Raw genomic sequence first — 17880 nt, forward strand, 5'->3', positions numbered from 1 at the left:
GGGGGTGCCCTAGTAGAGTGACTGGAGCCAAGGCCGGTGTCAAGCAGGGTGTCCCAAGACAAGGTGCATAGGAGGCACCTTAGTGGGGTAGCTGAAGCAGGTGTGAGCCAGGAGGCCACCTGGAGCCAAAGTGGTATGGGCCTGTGAAGTTCTGGGGTGGCTTATACCTGTTGCACCTTGGTGCAACCACGGGAGATATACATAGTGAGCACTTACTAGGAGTGTCCCAGTGTTTGTCAAGCTGGGGCTACCTTGGTGAGACAGCTAGGGCTGGTATGGACTAGGGACTGGGGGCTCACTGAGGGGGTTAAGGCCAGCTATGGCACCTGAACATTGCTCCCATCCACACTATCAAGGTGGAATGGGAATGTAAACCGTGGTGCTCACCAGCCCCTCTGACCTGGAGAGTTCCAGCAGCTCCCTTGCCATATGATAGGATTCTAGGTCTAGTTCCTTTATATCTATTTGCTCTTTTAAACCGTTGCTTTTTTTCTGTGCCCCAGAGCTCACAAATCTGCTCATAGTCCTTCAGTACTACCCCTCCCCACTCCAGTGTGTGTCCTGGGTGGGGGTTTCCCTTCATTACTGTCTCTATCCTTCTTGCCATTCTTTATGTGGTCTTTTGTGCAGAAGCTGTTAAGTCCTTAGTTTTTCAGGAGGAATTATTTTACATATTAGTGTAGACTTAGTGTGTGAAGGGGAGTTCAGGATCTTTCTACATCTTGGACCAGAGTCCCAATTATCTTTTTCATCGATAAGGAGTTATTTAAATAATCTGGATAGAATTTGTCAGAGTATTGCAAACTCTGGGGGTTGCCTTCTGACTCTCCTATTTATATATTTAGATGATAAAAGTAGCCTGATCAACCAGTCTTCCTTTATGATTAGTGGGTTTTGTTTTCGTTTTTTTGGTCCTATTTACCAAATCGTTGTTTACCACAAAAACAGGAAGCTATTTTCCTATGCTATCTTCTGGAAGCTTTAGCTTCCATATTTAAGTTTATGATCCATCTGGAATTGATTTTTGTGCATGTGGATCAAGATTTTTCCCCTTTGGATGTTCATATTAATTGATTCCACATTTACTAAAAATCATTTTTCCTTATTGCATTAATTATCATAAACTAGAGAGCTTTATGTTGGTCTATTTCTGAACACTATTCCATTGGTCTATTTGAATATCCTTGTGCTAGTAGTATCACTGTTTTAATTATGGTACCTCTATAACGAGTCTTGATAACTAGTGGTGTCATCTTCTAACTTCACTATTTTTCTTTTTTTTTTAAAGATTTTATTTATTTATTTGTGAGAGAGAGAATGAGAGAGAGCATGAGAGGGAGGAGGGTCAGAGGGAGAAGCAGACTCCCTGCCGAGCAGGGAGCCCGATGCGGGACTCGATCCCGGGACTCCAGGATCATGACCTGAGCCGAAGGCAGTCGCTTAACCAACTGAGCCACCCAGGCACCCCTCTAACTTCACTATTATGCTTTAAGATGGTCTTTGCTATTTTTGGCTCTCTATATTTCCACGTAAGTTGTTAGCCCTCCCACCTTATGCCCTCACCCAAACCATTAGGATTTTGATGGATTGCATTCAATCTACATCAATTTGACAGGAATTAACATCTGAAAAATAGTTCTAAACAATAAACATGTATATTACTATTCAGATCTTTTAAAAATTTCTCAGTAATGTTTTATGCTTTTTCTGTATAGAGCTCTTGTACATCTTTCATTAGACAAATTCATTCCTAGTTATCTGATAGCTTTTTAAATACTATATATATATCTTCATTAAATGCTAAATTATGTGTTGGTAGCTTATACAAATGATTTTGTACATTGACCTTACCTCTAGTACCACCACTAAAGACACTAATTAGAAAGAAAAGCCAAAAGGATCTGTAAAAAACCCAAGTGGGGAATCAGTGAATTAGTTTTATTTCTCCAATCAATCCTTGTACTGTTTGTTTGGGTTTTTTTTGTTGTTTTATTTTGTACCTTGCGTTTAAGGCTATAGATTTCCCTGTAGGCAGTGCTTGACCTGTACCCACAAATTTTAATATTATTTTCATAACAAAAAACCTTGGAAAGTGAAGAACCTTCAAGGAATAATGCCAGGGATAGAATCAAGGGATAGCATAACATTAAAAAAGTGAATAAAAGGGTTGGAAGATAAAGTTAAGGAAGTCCCTTATAAACAAATGGAAAGAGATGTTAAACAGAAGAAATAAGAGGATAAATCTAGGAGGTCCAACACCTGAATAAGAAAAATTCCAGGAAGAGAGGACAGAGAATGAGGAAGGGAGGAAACTATAAAAGAAAACACTAAAGGACTTGAACTTTCCAGAATGAAAGGATGAGAATTAGCACAATGGATTGGGGGGAAAAAAAAGACATCTTATCACCAGGAAATTTAGGATTTTCTTTTGATTTCTGGAGTTTTCTAAAATCTTCAATAAAAGACTTAATGGATTGAAAATTAAAAGACTTCTCATCCTAAATTCTGAGGGAAAACTGTTTTCAAGCTAGCATTCTAGAACTAGCCAAACTATTAATGAAGGAATAGACATTTTCTTGTGAGATTTCAAAATTTTACCTCTAAGTACCTGGAAGAGGGGCTCACCAAAATGAGGGAATGAGCAGGAAGATCAAGGACACAGATGACTGAACGTAAGAGAAGCTCCAGGAGGACTGCTATGCAGCACACTTAGCCAGTAACCAATTCACACTGGAAGAAAAGGAAAAGGGCACCAAAAAGTCTACCTATAGGAGGAAAAGAAAACAGTGCTAATAGAACAGAATACCTGATTAGGGTTAGACAAGTAGAAAATAAAGAGGTTTTACAATCCTGGGGAAAATGTGTTAATTTCAAGAAGAACAAAAGTTGCACAGGAAAGAAAATATAATCATAACATACTAGTTAACCAGTGAATAAAAGTCCTAAGTTAAACACTGAATATAAATTTAACAAGAAAGATATTACTATACTAGGAGGATGAAAAGGAAGAGGTAAAGGTAACTCATGGGTGAGTTAAAAGTACAAAATCCTCATCTTCTATAACAGCAAGTTAACAGATAATGAATAAAGCCAATAAATATGTAACAGAATATATCCATCTTTTTAAAGATGGATGTAAAGACTAGAAGAAACTGCTAAGAGTTGGAGAGATGGACTTCTGTTACTCAAATTTTCAAACTATTATTGGATAACTCACTTGTCAATCCTTTTTCAATGTCCAAAGAAATTTCAGCCACAAATTACCTAGTTGCATTTAGAATAAAAAAATCAAGTCTTTCAGAAAAGCTGGGAAAACTGGCAAAAAACCCCCCCCAAGAACATATATTCAATCACAACCGCAGATGTCAAATATATACAACTCAACACAAAACCCCTAGAAGTACTTTAAATTATAAACTTTAACAATGTTCAATCATACTTATTTAAAATTTTATTCATTAGTCTTAATTAAAATAAATTTTAATTGAAAAATTAACCATAGAGGAATATAGTACAAGTTATTTTTACTGCACATGACCAACAGTACAAATACAATACTCAAATCTTAGTATATTTTTAAATATATTAGATGTGCACAATAAAATAACCTCCTACTTTATAGATGCACTTTTCATTCTATCAAATATAAGGCTCACATGAGACCATAACAAAACTTAATACTCTGTTCAAGTGCCCAGGGACAAGGCAAAGCAGTCAATTAACCTTTTAAAATATCTATGAACTAGAACAGTTTTCTTTGAGTTTCATAAGCCAAAGACTATTAAGGAATATTTTAAGACTGAGTACTGGTGGCAAAGAAATTAAGGAGTTTGGGGGAAAAAACAAAGTTTAGTATTAATAGTACAGTATATCTGCCAGGTTCTAGGTTTCCTGTGCACAACCAGGTTAATATGAAGATCTTTAAAACATGAATATTGAATTTAGTACAATTTTATTGTACTATAGTAGAAAAGTAGATACCTGATGAGAATGCTTTTTTGAAACCCCTTTTTTACATAGGGTCTTTAATAAGAGAATCCAAACAAATACTGTAATGCAGGGTCTTGGAAAATATATTAACTGCAGAAATGCCCACAATTAGAAATGGTATCTGGCAATACGGTAATTGAAATGGTGTGGCAATGTGAAATGTTAAAAGGAATGATAATGTAAAATATGAAAACGATGATATCATTTTTACTTCAAAACCTAAAGTAAAAATAAAGGGTGGTGAGCTCATTACTTTATATATGTTATAACTAGGAATTGCTACCTCCAAAATATTTATTCTCTCAATGCTTGTTTTTGAATTGCCCATATTTGACAGATGCTGTGTGTAGAATAAAACTAGGTTCTCTGAAAAGAAAAAGACCTTGGTCTAGGAAGTACCCATTATATACTTACAAATTTAATTAAATATGGCTTTGGGAACTAAAGAAAATTTTTTCCAAAAAGTTACCTAATTAAGAATGCTTAATGTACAGTCAAAATTTCAGAGGCTCATATACACTTAGAAACTATTTCAGTTGATGTGATTGATACCTTGTCTCAACTACCTGTTTTTCCCCAAAGTATACTCTTACACGCAGAATTTTTAAAACAATGAAATATTTCAGCTCTTCTTTCATACCCTATCTTAGTAAAATATACAACACTGTAATTTTTTAATCTGGATATCAAAGACAATTTAAACCAACCATATTATACATCTGAAATAAATGTCCTAAATTTTATAACACCATCAGTGTGTCAGCAAATATGGGGAAATGCAGCTGTGATTGAATATGTGGGGCTGTTGCAATTACTCTTCATCGTCTCTTTGAAGTGGTATCACCTGAATTTCTTTGGCTATCCTTTCTGCTAATGTTTTACTATTTGCAGCAATTATTCTTCGTGACATCAAGTCAAATGGCCCACCTAAAATCAAACCAAACATAATTCCTGTAAAACTAGTATAGCAATATGTACTATGGTCAATCATAACATTTTAATACTTTCAGTTTTCTTTAAAAAAAACTGTCATAACCATAATGCTTAAGCTTTGGCAATACATGAATGAGTTTTAAGAATCTTTTAGTAAATACCAGGGTTTTTTTGGGGGTGGGGAGCGTTTCAATCATACCGGTCTGAAAAATGCCATTTTTAAAAAAATTTTTATTTATATGTTAGTTAACATGCAGTGTAATATTAGCTTCATCTACTTCTTTCCTGTGTTCTTTTTCTAATCTTTTTGTTACTTTTATTACCTCTTTCATGCTTGGGAATCTATGGACAGGAAATTTGACTCCACAGCACAGCATTTTCGTATCTCTCCTTCCCATTTCCTTATTTCTTCATTGCCTTTCTCCCAGATCACAAGTGAATATCTTTCGGCCCAGGTTCACTCTTCACTTTAAAAAATTTCACCATCAGTTCAAAGCAAGAAGTTAACCTCTCTAGGCCCAAGGCAGAAAGTGATGGTGGGGAAAGTTCATTGTCAACCACCCCAGTCACCAAAAAGCTCTTGGTACAAACCTCAGATTCAGTGACCTTCTATAATTTTCCAAAAGCGTCTCAAGAGTTCCTGATACTCACAGGTTTGAAGAGGCTTAGTCATTTATCATTATTATTCCCACATTACAATTAGCTTCTTATCCTTGCCTCTCTCAATTTGTTATTCTGATTTTGCAGAAAATTACATGGCTTGTTTTTGTTTGGCCTTTAAGAGTTTAAGTGTAACATATATTAAACATTAAAAGAAAAAAGCTACATATAAAGGAAAGTACCAGAGAGAAAAATGCTTTACTGTCCCATAATTTTACCTGTCACATCCATTAGTACTCCACCAGCTTCAGTAACAATAATGCCAGCTCCTGCCATATCCCAGCAGTGAATTCCCATTTCATAATATGCATCTGCAACTCCAGTTGCCACAAGGCACATATTAACAGCTGCTGTCCCAACACCTCGGATCCTAACAAGTAACATTTAAAAATAAGATTAAAAAAAATCCTTCAAAAAGTCTCCTCCTTTAGTTTAAGTGTTGAGAATTTACAAGTAAAAAAACAAAAAACAAAAAATAAAACTTATCTAATTTTAAAATAAAAATACATAAAATCTAATTATCATGATACACTATACAGATGACAAAATTAATCCCCACAGATCAATCATTTAATAAGAAACACTAAAACAAAGATATTTTCAGGGGGAAAAAAAATGCCATCATTCTTCTATAAGGGCATGCACGTATATTCATATTTGTCTCAACTCGAACTACAGACCCATAATACAAGCAGTCTCTAGGAGGAGTAAAATATGTTATTGGTCATTGCCATGTGTGTACACATCAGTATGTGTGACTAAAGGGTAACAGCACACCTGGGCTCTGGTGAGACAGAGGCCTACCTGAAAAGAGTATTTCAGGTTTGCACCTCTTCCCTGGAAATATATCAGATTAAGGTAAGTATGGACACTACTTTGATGAGCCATTACAGTAATAACTGATTCAAGAATCACCAATAAATGCCAAAATGAGCAAGAGCAAGATTGGTATTTACATAATGTCAAAGTATCTCTCCCTAAGATACATAATACATGCATATATCATTTTATTGTGCTTGATCACACATCACAGATATTGATTTTTTACAAACTGAAGGTTTGTGGCAACCCTGCATCAAGCAAATCTACTGGCACTTTGTGTCTCTGTCACATTTTGGTAATTCTTGTAATATTCAAATTTTTTCATTATTTGTTATGTTGATCAATGATTAAGACTCCCTGAAAGCTCAGATGATTAGCTTTTAGTAATAAAATGTTAAAGTATGTACATTGCTTTTTTAGACATAATCCTATTATACATTTCATATATCGTGGTATAATATAAACATAACTTATATGGACTAGAAAACCAAAAAATTCATTTTACTTGCTTTATTGAGATAGTTGCTTTATTGCTGTAGTCTAGAACCAAACCTGCAATATCACTGAGGTATGCCTGTACCTATAATGGGAAAGCATCCTTATAATGGTTTACCCCTATCAAGTGATCTAACTTATTATCACCAATAATGGGACAAAAAGGTATCAAGTGCCCCTCCTCTGATGCACTGAGAGACACAACATTGCTTCTCTGGCATTCCTGCCAAAAATGTGTAACTCTAATCTTGAGGAAACCAGACAAACCCAAATCAAGAGACTTACTATAAAATAATTAGCCTACATTTTTCAAAAAAAAAAAAAAAAGACCAAGACTAAGCAACTGTTCCAGATTAAAGAAAATTGATGAGAAATGATAATTAAATGCAATGTTTGATCCTGGATTGAATCTTGGATCTGATTTTTTTCAAAATTTGAATAAAGTCACTATATCACTGTTAACTTCCTGATTTTTACAACTGTATTATAGTTACGTTAGGGAGCATCCCCTTTATTAAAGGAACACAAACTGAAATATTTAAGAAAAAGCATTCATCATGTCTGCAAGTAATTTTCAAATGATTTTTACTCAAACTCCTTTTGTAATTATTTAAACCGCTGCATATAAGACAGTGAGATCTGTTCACTGAAAAGGAAATAACAGGAGTTAGGGGAGATCAGGAAGATGGAGTGGTAGGAGGATCCTGCACTCAACTCCTTCCACAGACACACCAAGATAACAGCTCTATTTGTGCAAATCACTCTGAAAAATGACCCAAAGTCTGGCAAAACAGACCTTCCAAAGTTAATTGTGGAGAGACCACATCAAAAAGGGCAGAGGGGGACAGAAATGCAGTTGGGAATCAAACCCTCCTGGTGAGACTAACCACAAACAGGAGGGATATCACAAGCGTGGAGAAGTGAGCTGATCAGACTCCATGCCAGGTATCCCAGGCATTAGGGAAACACACTGGGAAGATGAGCTCCCATAACATCTGGCTCTGATAACCAGTGGGGCTTAACTTTAAAAGCTGTTAAAATTAGGGTTTAACTCCAGGTACTTTAAAAAATTAGCAGGCTTAGCTCTGGAAGAGCTGGAGGGCAATGGGAAACCGTTCCTGCCCTAAAATAAGCCAAAATAACCAATAATAAATAGCCCAGCCTAGACACAGCATAAAAGCAGCTATTTGAAAAGTGCCTGTGGTATACACAGAAAGAGATTTATTTACTAATCACTGAACAAGTGCTGGAGGGGCAGGTATCTTCAGGAAACTTCTCCAAGAACAAAAGTGTAGCCATGTACCACTTCATCTCCCCCAGCCTAAATAGCCTGACACATGTGGGAACCCATGTAAACCCTCTCCACCTATTTTGCTAGCACTACATAACTCATCCTCACATTCACCTGCAGACCCACCCATACAACCCCCACCCACAACTTGGTAGGGGTTCCTGAAAAGCAGCTCCTGCCCACCACATCCTGCAAGCAGCCCCGGCAAGGATCAGTGCCACTCCAAAGTGACTCTTCCTTGGGTAGAGGAGGGATAACCCCACACACCAGCACACCCACAGTTCCAGCAGCCAAACCTTTTAGCTGACCACCCAGGGAGAATGCCCTGCACTTGGTGTGCCTACAGCTAGAGCAGACAGACTTGGTATAGATATCTAATCTGACTGCCCACCCCTCCCAACAAAAAAAGCCTCCCAGGGAGCCCCGCAGGGAAAGTGCCCTGACCTCTTGCCCTGCCATAGCTAGGGCAAACTAGATGCAGACACCTCCCACATACAAGCATGCAGTGGTCTCAAGCCCCTCAATGGTGCAGGACCGAACCTGGCATGTGCCTACAGCAGGCAAAATAAGATAGGTCATTGTAGCCAACTGGACTGAAGGCAAATGTGACTGAGCTACAATAGTAGGGTGCACAGAGCCCACAGAGAAGACACCCCTGGAGTGCCTGGTTCTGATGACATTGGGCTACAGGGCACCACAGAACCTTTTCTTCACAAGGCCACTACTTTCAAGACCAGGAGACAGAGCTGACCTTCCTAATACACAGAAACAGTGAGTTAGACAAAATGAGGAGAGAAAGGAATATGTCCCAAATGAAAGAACAAAAAAATCACAGCAAAAAAGCTAAAGGATATGGAGATAAGCACTATGCCTGATAAAGAAGTCAAAGTAATGGTCATAAAGATACTGACTTGAGGGGGGGAAAAAAAAAGATCTCAGATCTTCAACAAAGAGACAAGAAATATAAAAAAGAACCAATCAGAGATGAAGAACTCAATAATGGGGGGGAAAAAAACCACCACACACACACCAGAGGGAATCAACAACAGAACAAAGGATGCACAAGAACAGATTGGTGATCTAGAAGACAGGATAATGTCCAGCAACCAAGCTGAAGGCAAAAAAAGAAAAAAAAGATAAGGAAACTCTGTGATTTCATCAAGCATAATAACATTAGTGTTCTAGGGATCTCAGAAGGAGAAGAGAGAAAGGAGCAGAAAACTTATTTGAAGAAATAATAGCGGAAAACTTCCCTAACCTGGAGAAAGAAACACACATCCATATCCAGGAGGCAGAGACCCTCCAACAAGATGAACCCAAGGAGATCCATATCTCCCTACACTGTCGTTACTTTCTGCCATGTTAATTATGAAAAGAAATTTTAAAAGCAGCAAGAGCAAAAACAGTTACATACAAGGGAAATCCCAAACAGCTACCAGCTGATTTCTTGGCAGAAACTTTGCCGGCCAGAAGACAGTGTCATGATATATTCAAAGTGCTTAAAGAAAAAACCTGCAACTGGAATACTCTATCCAGCAAGATAATCATTCAGAATAGAAGGAGACATAAAGAGTTTCCCAGACAAACAAAAGTTAAAGGAGTTCATTACCACTAACCCATCCTTACACAAAATGTTGAATTCTGAGTGCAAAGAAAAGGCCCTAACAGTAAGACAATTATGAAAGGAAGAAATTTCACAAATAAATGCAAACATGTAATAAAGGTAGGTAAATCTCTTATAAAACCAGTATGGAGATGAAAACACAAAAGCAGTAAAATAAATTCTATGTACAAAAAGGAGTCAAGGATACACAACATAAGACATATACATTTATATATATAAAATATGACATTCATAAAACGTGGGTAGGGGAGTAAATATTTAGTGCTTTTAGAATTTGTTTGAACTTAAGCAAATATCAACTTAATATAGACTGCTATACCCATAAGATGTTAAATATGAACCTAATGGTAACTGCAAACCAAAAACCTATAATAGATATACTTTTGATTCCTTTCTCTTTTTTGTGTGTTTAACACTAAAAAGCCATCAAACCACAAGGGAAGAGAACAAGAGAAGGAACAGAGAAAAACAACCAGAAAAAAGTCACAAAATGGCAATAAGTAATACCTATGAATAATTACTTTAAAGGTTAAGAGGACAAAATGCTACAATCAAAAGATATAGGGTGACCAAAAAGATTTAAAAAACAAGACCTATCCATTTGCTGCCTGTAAGAGGTTTACTTTAGACCTAAAGACATGTATACACTTAATGGATGGAAAAAGATTCCATGAAAACAGACGTGAAACAAAAAGCCACACTAGCAATATTTAGATCACACAAAATTCTTTTGTTACGGTCTTTGTTTTAAAGTCTAAGAAGGGCATTATATAATGATAAAGGGAACATTCTAAAAAGAGGGTATAACAATTGTAAATATCTATGTACCCAACACTGGACAATCAAATATATAAAGCAACTACTAACAGACATAAAGGGAGAAATTGACAATAGTACAATAATGGTAGGTGACTTTAACACAACACTTACATCAATGTATAGACCATCCGGAGAGAAAATCAACAGGAAACAGTATCTTTGAACAACACTTTAGACTAATGGACCTAACAGATATATACAAAACATTTCATCTGAAAACAGCAGAATATACGTTCTTTTCAAGTGCACATAGAAAATTCTCCAGGACAGATCACATGCTAAGCCACAAAACAAATCTCAATAAAATCAAGAAGACTGAAATCCTACCAAGTATCTTTTCTGACCACAATCGTATAACACTAGAAATCAATTATAAGAGGAAATCTGGAAAGGAACACAAATACAGAGGCTAAACAACCAATGGGTCAACCAAGAAATCAAAGAGGGAATAAAATTTATGGAGATAAAAGAAAATACAACTGTCCAAAATCTTTGAGATGCAGCAAAAAGCAGTTCTAAGAGGGAAGTTTATAGCAATACAAGCCGAACTTAAGAAACAAGAAAAATCTCAAACACCTAACCTTATATCTAGGAGATCTATAAAAAGAACAAAGTCCAAAGCTAATAGAAGGAAATATTAAGGCTAGAGCAGAAATAGAGACAAAAAAAAAAAAAAAAAAAAAGTCAATGAAACTAGGAGCTGGTTCTCTGAAAAGACAAAACTGATAAACCTTGCCATATTCATCAACAAAAACAGAGAAAGACTCAATCAGTCACAACTGAAGGAGGATAAATAACTGATAGCACAGAAATGCAAAGGATTATAAAAGAATATTATGAAAATTATATTGGGCAACCTAGAAGAAATTAATAAATTCCTAGAAACATATAAACATCCATACCTGAATCAGGAAGAAATAGGAAATTTGAACAAACTAATTGCTAGCAATGAAACTGAATCAGTAATCAAACTCCCAACAAACAACAGTCTAGGACCAGATGGATTCACAGGTGAATTGTACCAAACATTTAAGGAAAAGCTAATAAAATAAATTTTAAATAATAAAAAAATAAAGAATATATATTCTTCTCAAACTATTCCAAAAAGATAGAAGAAGGAAAGCTTCCAAATTCATTCTATGAGGCCAGCATTACTCTGACACCAAAACCAAAGACACTACAAAAGAAGAGAACTACAGGTTAAATCACTGCTGAACATAGATGCAAAAATCCTCAACAAAATATTAACAAGCCACATTTAACAATGCATTAAAATGATCATTCACCCTGATCAAGTGGGATTTATTGCAAAGATGCAGGGATGGTTCAATAGTCACAAATCAATGTCCTACACCACATCAACAAAATGAAAAATAAAAATCACATGATCAACCCACTAGATGCAGAAAACATGTGACAAATTTCAACACCTGTTCATGTTAAAAATCCTCAGCAAAGTTGGTTTACAGGGAACATACCTCAACATAATAAAGGCCGTATATGAAAAACCAACAGCTAACATTAAACACAATGGTAAAATACTGACTTACAGCTTTTCGTCTAAGAGCAGTAACAAGACAAGGATGTCCACTCCCATCACTTTTCTTCAACATACTACTGGGAGTCCTAGCTGCAGCAATCAAACAAGATAAAGGAATAAAAGGCATCCAAATTGGTAAGAATGAAGTAAAACTGTCACTACTTGCAGCTGCCCTGATACTATACATAGAACACCCTAAAGACTCCACCAAAAAACTTAAAAATGATACACCTTTACACCAAAGCAATTAAAAAAAAAGATTAAAATTATGTGATGCCTTTGGTTTCAAATATGCTTTACTGCTTATTTCTTACTGCATATCAAATTTAAGAAAGAACTGTTTAACAAATGTTAAACAGATGTTTCACTGCTTTCCAAATAGATAAAACCAAATTAATGTTAGTGGCTTTTGATAGTTTATATAAAGAATGGCAGACAAAATTTCCCCCTTTTCTCATGGGATATGCGACAGTTCATAGCTCATGTCCTAGCAAGCAAATATCAAGATCTTTCATAAATAACCCCTCGGTATTTCTGTTCAGAGACAGAACTGTAGGCTGGAAGAACAATAATGATACTTACTGGCAATGCTTCTGTCCATTTCTAATAAATATCATGGGCTCTCAGGCAAGGAGCCTTATAGTCAGAAAAGAAGATATTCTTTTATGAACAAATATTACCAGAGAGAGTACTTAATTACCAAATAATCAAGGCTGTGGTCTAGATTTTACAAATGTCTTCTGAATCCTATTTTAGTCTGATCCTTCTATAGGATTAATATGGCATAAAGTAAAAAGGACAGTTTTTGGTATCACAGAGCTTTGAGTTTGCACCCCTACTTAGCTGCTTAAAACTGTAATCTTGAGAGTTTTCAAGTTTTACTTTTCTTGTCATCAAAATGGGGAGACCAACTTACTTTGGACCACTGTTGTAATGGTTATAATAAATATCTGCAAAGCACCTAGGAGAGTGCCTGATATCTAAAAGAGCCTCAAAGATATGTTTAAGATGAAATTATTCCCTACCATGATGCCAGAAAACATTATAGAAGTAAATGGAGAGGGGGGCGCCTGGGTGGCTCAGATGGTTAAGCATCTGCCTTCGGCTCAGGTCATGATCCCAGGGTCCTGGGATCGAGTCCCACATCGGGCTCCCTGCTCCTTGGGAGCCTGCTTCTCCCTCTGCCTCTCTCTCTCTGTCTCTCATGAATAAATAAATAAAATCTTTAAAAAAAAAAAAAAAGAAGTAAATGGAGAGGAGCAAGATGGTGGCAGCGGAGTAGGAGATTTAAATTTCGTCTGGTCCCAAGAATTCAGCTAGATAGGGATCAAACCATTCTGAACACCTACGAACTCAACAGGAGATCGAAGAAAAGAATAGCAGTAACCCTCTGAACAGAAAAGCGACCACTTTCTGGAAGGTAGGACGTGCAGAGAAGTGAATCCGAGGCAGTATACGGGAAGATAGATGGCGGGGGAGGGGGCTTCCGTTGGCTGTTACCAGCAACTGATTGAGCAGCGGAGCACAAAATTGGAACTTTTAGAAGTCTGCTCTGCTGAGGGACGTCACTCCAGTGGCTAAGTGGGGGTGGGGGGGTGGGAGTGGTGGAACCCTCGCTGGGACAGTGTGGTCTCAGGACCCTCAGGGTCACAGAAAGACCAGGGGTGCCTGAGTGTGGCAGAGCTCCCAAGTATCGGAGCAGGGAAGTGGGCTGCAAAGACAGAGCCGAGGCGCGGGCTCTCAGCTCGGGGTTGCCATAAACTGATCCGCGGCATAGTCAGGCTACTGCTCTTTCAGGAGGGACCCAACAAGTGGCAGATCCGGGGAGCCTCCCCTTCCTACCCCCGGGAGGAGCAGCATGGGAGCACACTGCAGGGATCTGCTGGGTTTGGAGACTCCACACTGGGTCGGGTGCCAGAGATAAAAACGCTCGGTCACAGGCCAGGTGAGCATGGAGTGCTGCCAGAGACCAGGGAGATGGGAGTGATTGACTGCTTTTCTCTGGGAGCTCACTGAGGAGTGGGGCCCCGAGTTCTTGGCTCCTCTGGGGCAGAGATTGGGAGGCTGCCATTTTCACTCTCCTCCTCCAAAGCTGTACAGAAAGCTTGCAGGGAACAAAAGCTCCCAAGAGTAAAACCGAGATTACTTAGCCCGGGCCCTGGCAAGGGCGGGGCAATTCCGCCTCGCAAAGACATTTGAGAATCACTGCAACAGGCCCCTCCCCCAGAAGATCAGCAAGAACAGCCAGCCAAGACCAAGTTTACCGGTCAATGAGAACAGCAGAACTCAAGGACTAGGGGAATACTGCACATAGAATTCATGACTTTTTTGCCCCCCTGATTCTTTAGTCTTTCAAAGTTAATTTTTTTAATTTTCTTTTTCTATTTTTGTTTGAATTTTTCTTATTCCCTTTTTCAACCAACATTTTGATCCCTTCTTAAAAATATTTTTTATTTTTCATTTTTACAGTCAAATTCTATCCCTTCACTGTAGTTAACCTTATTTTTGTGTATATATATATATGTATATATATATGTATATATATACCAGTTGTTCTCTCTTTAAAATTTTGGGATACAGTTTCTTCTAACAGACCAAAATATACCCTAAATCTCTAGTATATGGCTTTGTTCTAGTCTCCTGCCTGATCACATTCTCTCCCTTTTTTTTTTTAATTTCTCTTTTTTCAACCAACTTCTTATCAATTCCTTTTATAAAATCTTTTATAATTTTCATCTTTACGGTCATATTCCATCCCTTCATTGTACTTACCCTTATTTTTGTACATATAAGTTTTTCTTCTTTAAAATTTTGGGAGGCACTTTCTTCTAACAGACCAAAATATGCCCAAAATCTAGTGTGTGGCACTGATCTATTCACCAGCCTGATCATATTTGATCACATTTTTTTCTTTTTCTTTCTTTCCCTTTCTTTTCCCCTGGTTTCTGGTCTCTTCTGATTTGTTTAATATATATTTTTCTGAGGTTATTGTTACCCTTCTAGCATTTTGTTCTCTCATTCATTTATTCTCCTCTAGAAAAAATGACAAGATGGAAAAACTCACCTCAAAAAAAAGAACAAGAGGCAGTACCGACTGCCAGGGACCTACTCAATACGGACATTAGTAAGTGTCGTAACTAGAGTTCAAATTGACAATTTTAAAGATACTAGCTGAGCTTGAAAAAAAAGCATGGAAGATACTAGAGAAACCCTTTCTGGAGAAGTAAAAGAACTAAAATCTAACCGAGTCGAAATCAAAAAGGCTATTAATGAAGTGCAATAAAAAAATGGAGGCTCCAATTGCTAGGATAAATGAGGCAGAAGAGAGAACTAGTGGTATAGAAGACCAAATGATGGAGAATAAAGAAGCTGACAAAAAGAGAGATAAACAACTACTGGATCACGAGGGCAGAATTCAAGAGATAAGTGAATCTTATAAGACATAACATAACCATAAGACATAACAATATTAGAATAATTGGGATCCCAGAAGAAGAAAGACAGAGGGACAGAAGGTATACTGGAGCAAATTATAGCAGAGAACTTCCATAATTTGGGGAAGGAAACAGGCATCAAAATCCAGGAGGCACAGAGAGTTCCCCTCAAAATCAATAAAAATAGGTCAACACCCCGACATCTAATAGTAAAACTTACAAGTCTCAGAGACAAAGAGAACATCCTGAAAGCAGCTCGGGACAAGTGGTCTATAACCTACAATGGTAGAAACATTAGATTGGCAGCACCTATCCACAGAGACCTGGCAGGCCAAAAAGGACTGGCATGATCTATTCAGGGTGCTAAATGAGAAAAATATGCAGCCAAGAATACTTTATCCAGCTAGGATGTCATTTAAAATAGGAGAGATAAAAAGCTTCCAGGACAAACAGAAACTAAAAGAATTTGTGATCACCACACCAAACCTACAAGCAATATTAAAAGGGGTCCTCCAAGCAAAGAGAGAGCCTAAAAGTAACATAGATCAGAAAGGAACACAGACAATACACAGTAACAGTCACTTTACAGGCAATACAAGGGCACTAAATTCGTATCTTTCAATAGTTACCCTGAATGTAAATGGCCTAATGCCCCAATCAAAAGACACAGGCTATCGGATTGGATGAAAAAACAAGACCCATTGATATGCTGTCTGCAAGAGACTCATTTTAGACCCAAAGATACCTCCAGATTGGAAGTGAGGGGGTGGAAAACCATTTACCATGCTAATGGACATCAAAAGAAAGCTGGGGTGGCAATCCTTATCTAAGACAAATTAGATTTTAAACCAAAGACTGTAATAAGAGATGAGGAAGGACACAATATCCTACTTAAAGGGTCTATCCAACAAGAAGATCTAACAATTGTAAGTATCTATGCCCCTAACATGGGAGCAGCGAATTATATAAGCCAATTAATAACAAAAGCAAAGGGGCGCCTGGGTGGCTCAGTCGTTAAGTGTCTCCCTTCGGCTCAGGTCATGATCCCAGGGTCCTGGGATCAAGCCCCGCATTGGGCTCCCTGCTCCACGGGAAGCCTGCTTCTCCCACTCCCCCTGCTTGTGTTCCCTCTCTCGCTGTGTCTCTGTCAAATAAATAAATAAAATCTTTAAAAAAAAAAAAAATAACAAAAGCAAAGAAACACACTGACAACAATACATTAATAGTAGGGGACTTTAACACCCCCCTCACTGAAATGGACAGATCATCTAAGCAAAAGAACAACAAGAAAATAAAGACTTTAAATGACACACTGGACCAAATGGACTTCACAGATATATTCAGGACACTCCATCCAATGCAACAAAAAACACATTCTTCTCTGGTGCCCATGGAACATTCTCCAGAATAGATCACATCCTAGATCACAAATCAGGTCTCAACTGGTACCAAAAGACTGGGATTATTCCCTGCATATTTTTGGACCACAATACTTTGAAACTAGAACTCAATCACAAAAGGAAAGTCAGAAAGAACTCAAATACATGGAGACTAAAGAGCATCCTACTAAAGAATGAATGGGTCAACCAGGAAATTAAAGAAGAATTAAAAAATTCATGGAAACCAATGAAAATCAAACACAACTGTTCAAAATCTTTGGGATGCAGCAAAGGCGGTCCTAAGAGGAAAGTATAAAGCAACACAAGCCTTTCTCAAGAAACAAGAAAGGTCTCAGGGGCACATGGGTGGCTCAGTCAATTAAACGGCTGCCTTCGGCTCAGGTCATGATCTCAGGGTCCTGGGATCGAGCCCCACGTCGGGCTCCCTGCTCAATGGAGAGTCTGCTTCTCCCTCTCCCTCTGCCTTCCTCTCTGCCTACTTGTGCTCTCTCTCTATATGTCTGTCAAATAAATAAATAAAATCTTAAAAAAAAAAAAAAAAGAAACAAGAAAGGTCTCAAATACACAACCTAACCCTACACCTAAAGGACCTGGAGAAAGAACAGCAAATAAAGCCTAAACCCAGCAGGAGAAGAGAAATAATAAAGATCAGAGCAGAAATCAATGAAATAGAAACCAAAAGAACAGCAGAACAGATCAACAAAACTAGGAGCTGGTTCTTTGAAAGAAGTAACAAGATTGATAAACCCCTGGCCAGACTTATCAAAAAGAAAAGAGAAATGACCCAAATCAACAAAATCATGAATGAAAGAGGAGAGATCACAATCAACACCAAAGAAATACAAACAATTATAAGAACATATTATGAGCAA

General features: G+C 37.5%; 1 protein-coding gene across 4 annotated transcripts in view; it reads right to left on the bottom strand.

Moving 5' to 3' along the window:
* Positions 1-1917: 1917 nt before the first annotated feature.
* IMPA1 (inositol monophosphatase 1) overlaps positions 1918-17880 on the bottom strand; it is a 33351-nt gene continuing 17388 nt past the window's right edge. For 2 of the 4 annotated variants that reach the window (XM_035011433.1, XM_035011434.1), the window contains exons 8-9: positions 5802-5953; positions 1918-4917 (exon numbers count right to left, since the gene is read on the bottom strand). In XM_035011433.1, the coding sequence (XP_034867324.1) occupies positions 4802-4917; positions 5802-5953 (268 nt within the window). In that variant the 3' untranslated portion in view covers positions 1918-4801. Of the gene's footprint in view, positions 4918-5246; positions 5954-17880 lie in introns of all 4 variants that reach the window. The other 2 variants (XR_004680457.1, XR_004680458.1) reach the window with 2 other exon arrangements.

Source organism: Mirounga leonina, unplaced genomic scaffold (assembly GCF_011800145.1).
Source record: "Mirounga leonina isolate KUSES-001 unplaced genomic scaffold, KU_Mleo_1.0 Mir_165, whole genome shotgun sequence".
Lineage (NCBI taxonomy): Eukaryota > Metazoa > Chordata > Mammalia > Carnivora > Phocidae > Mirounga > Mirounga leonina.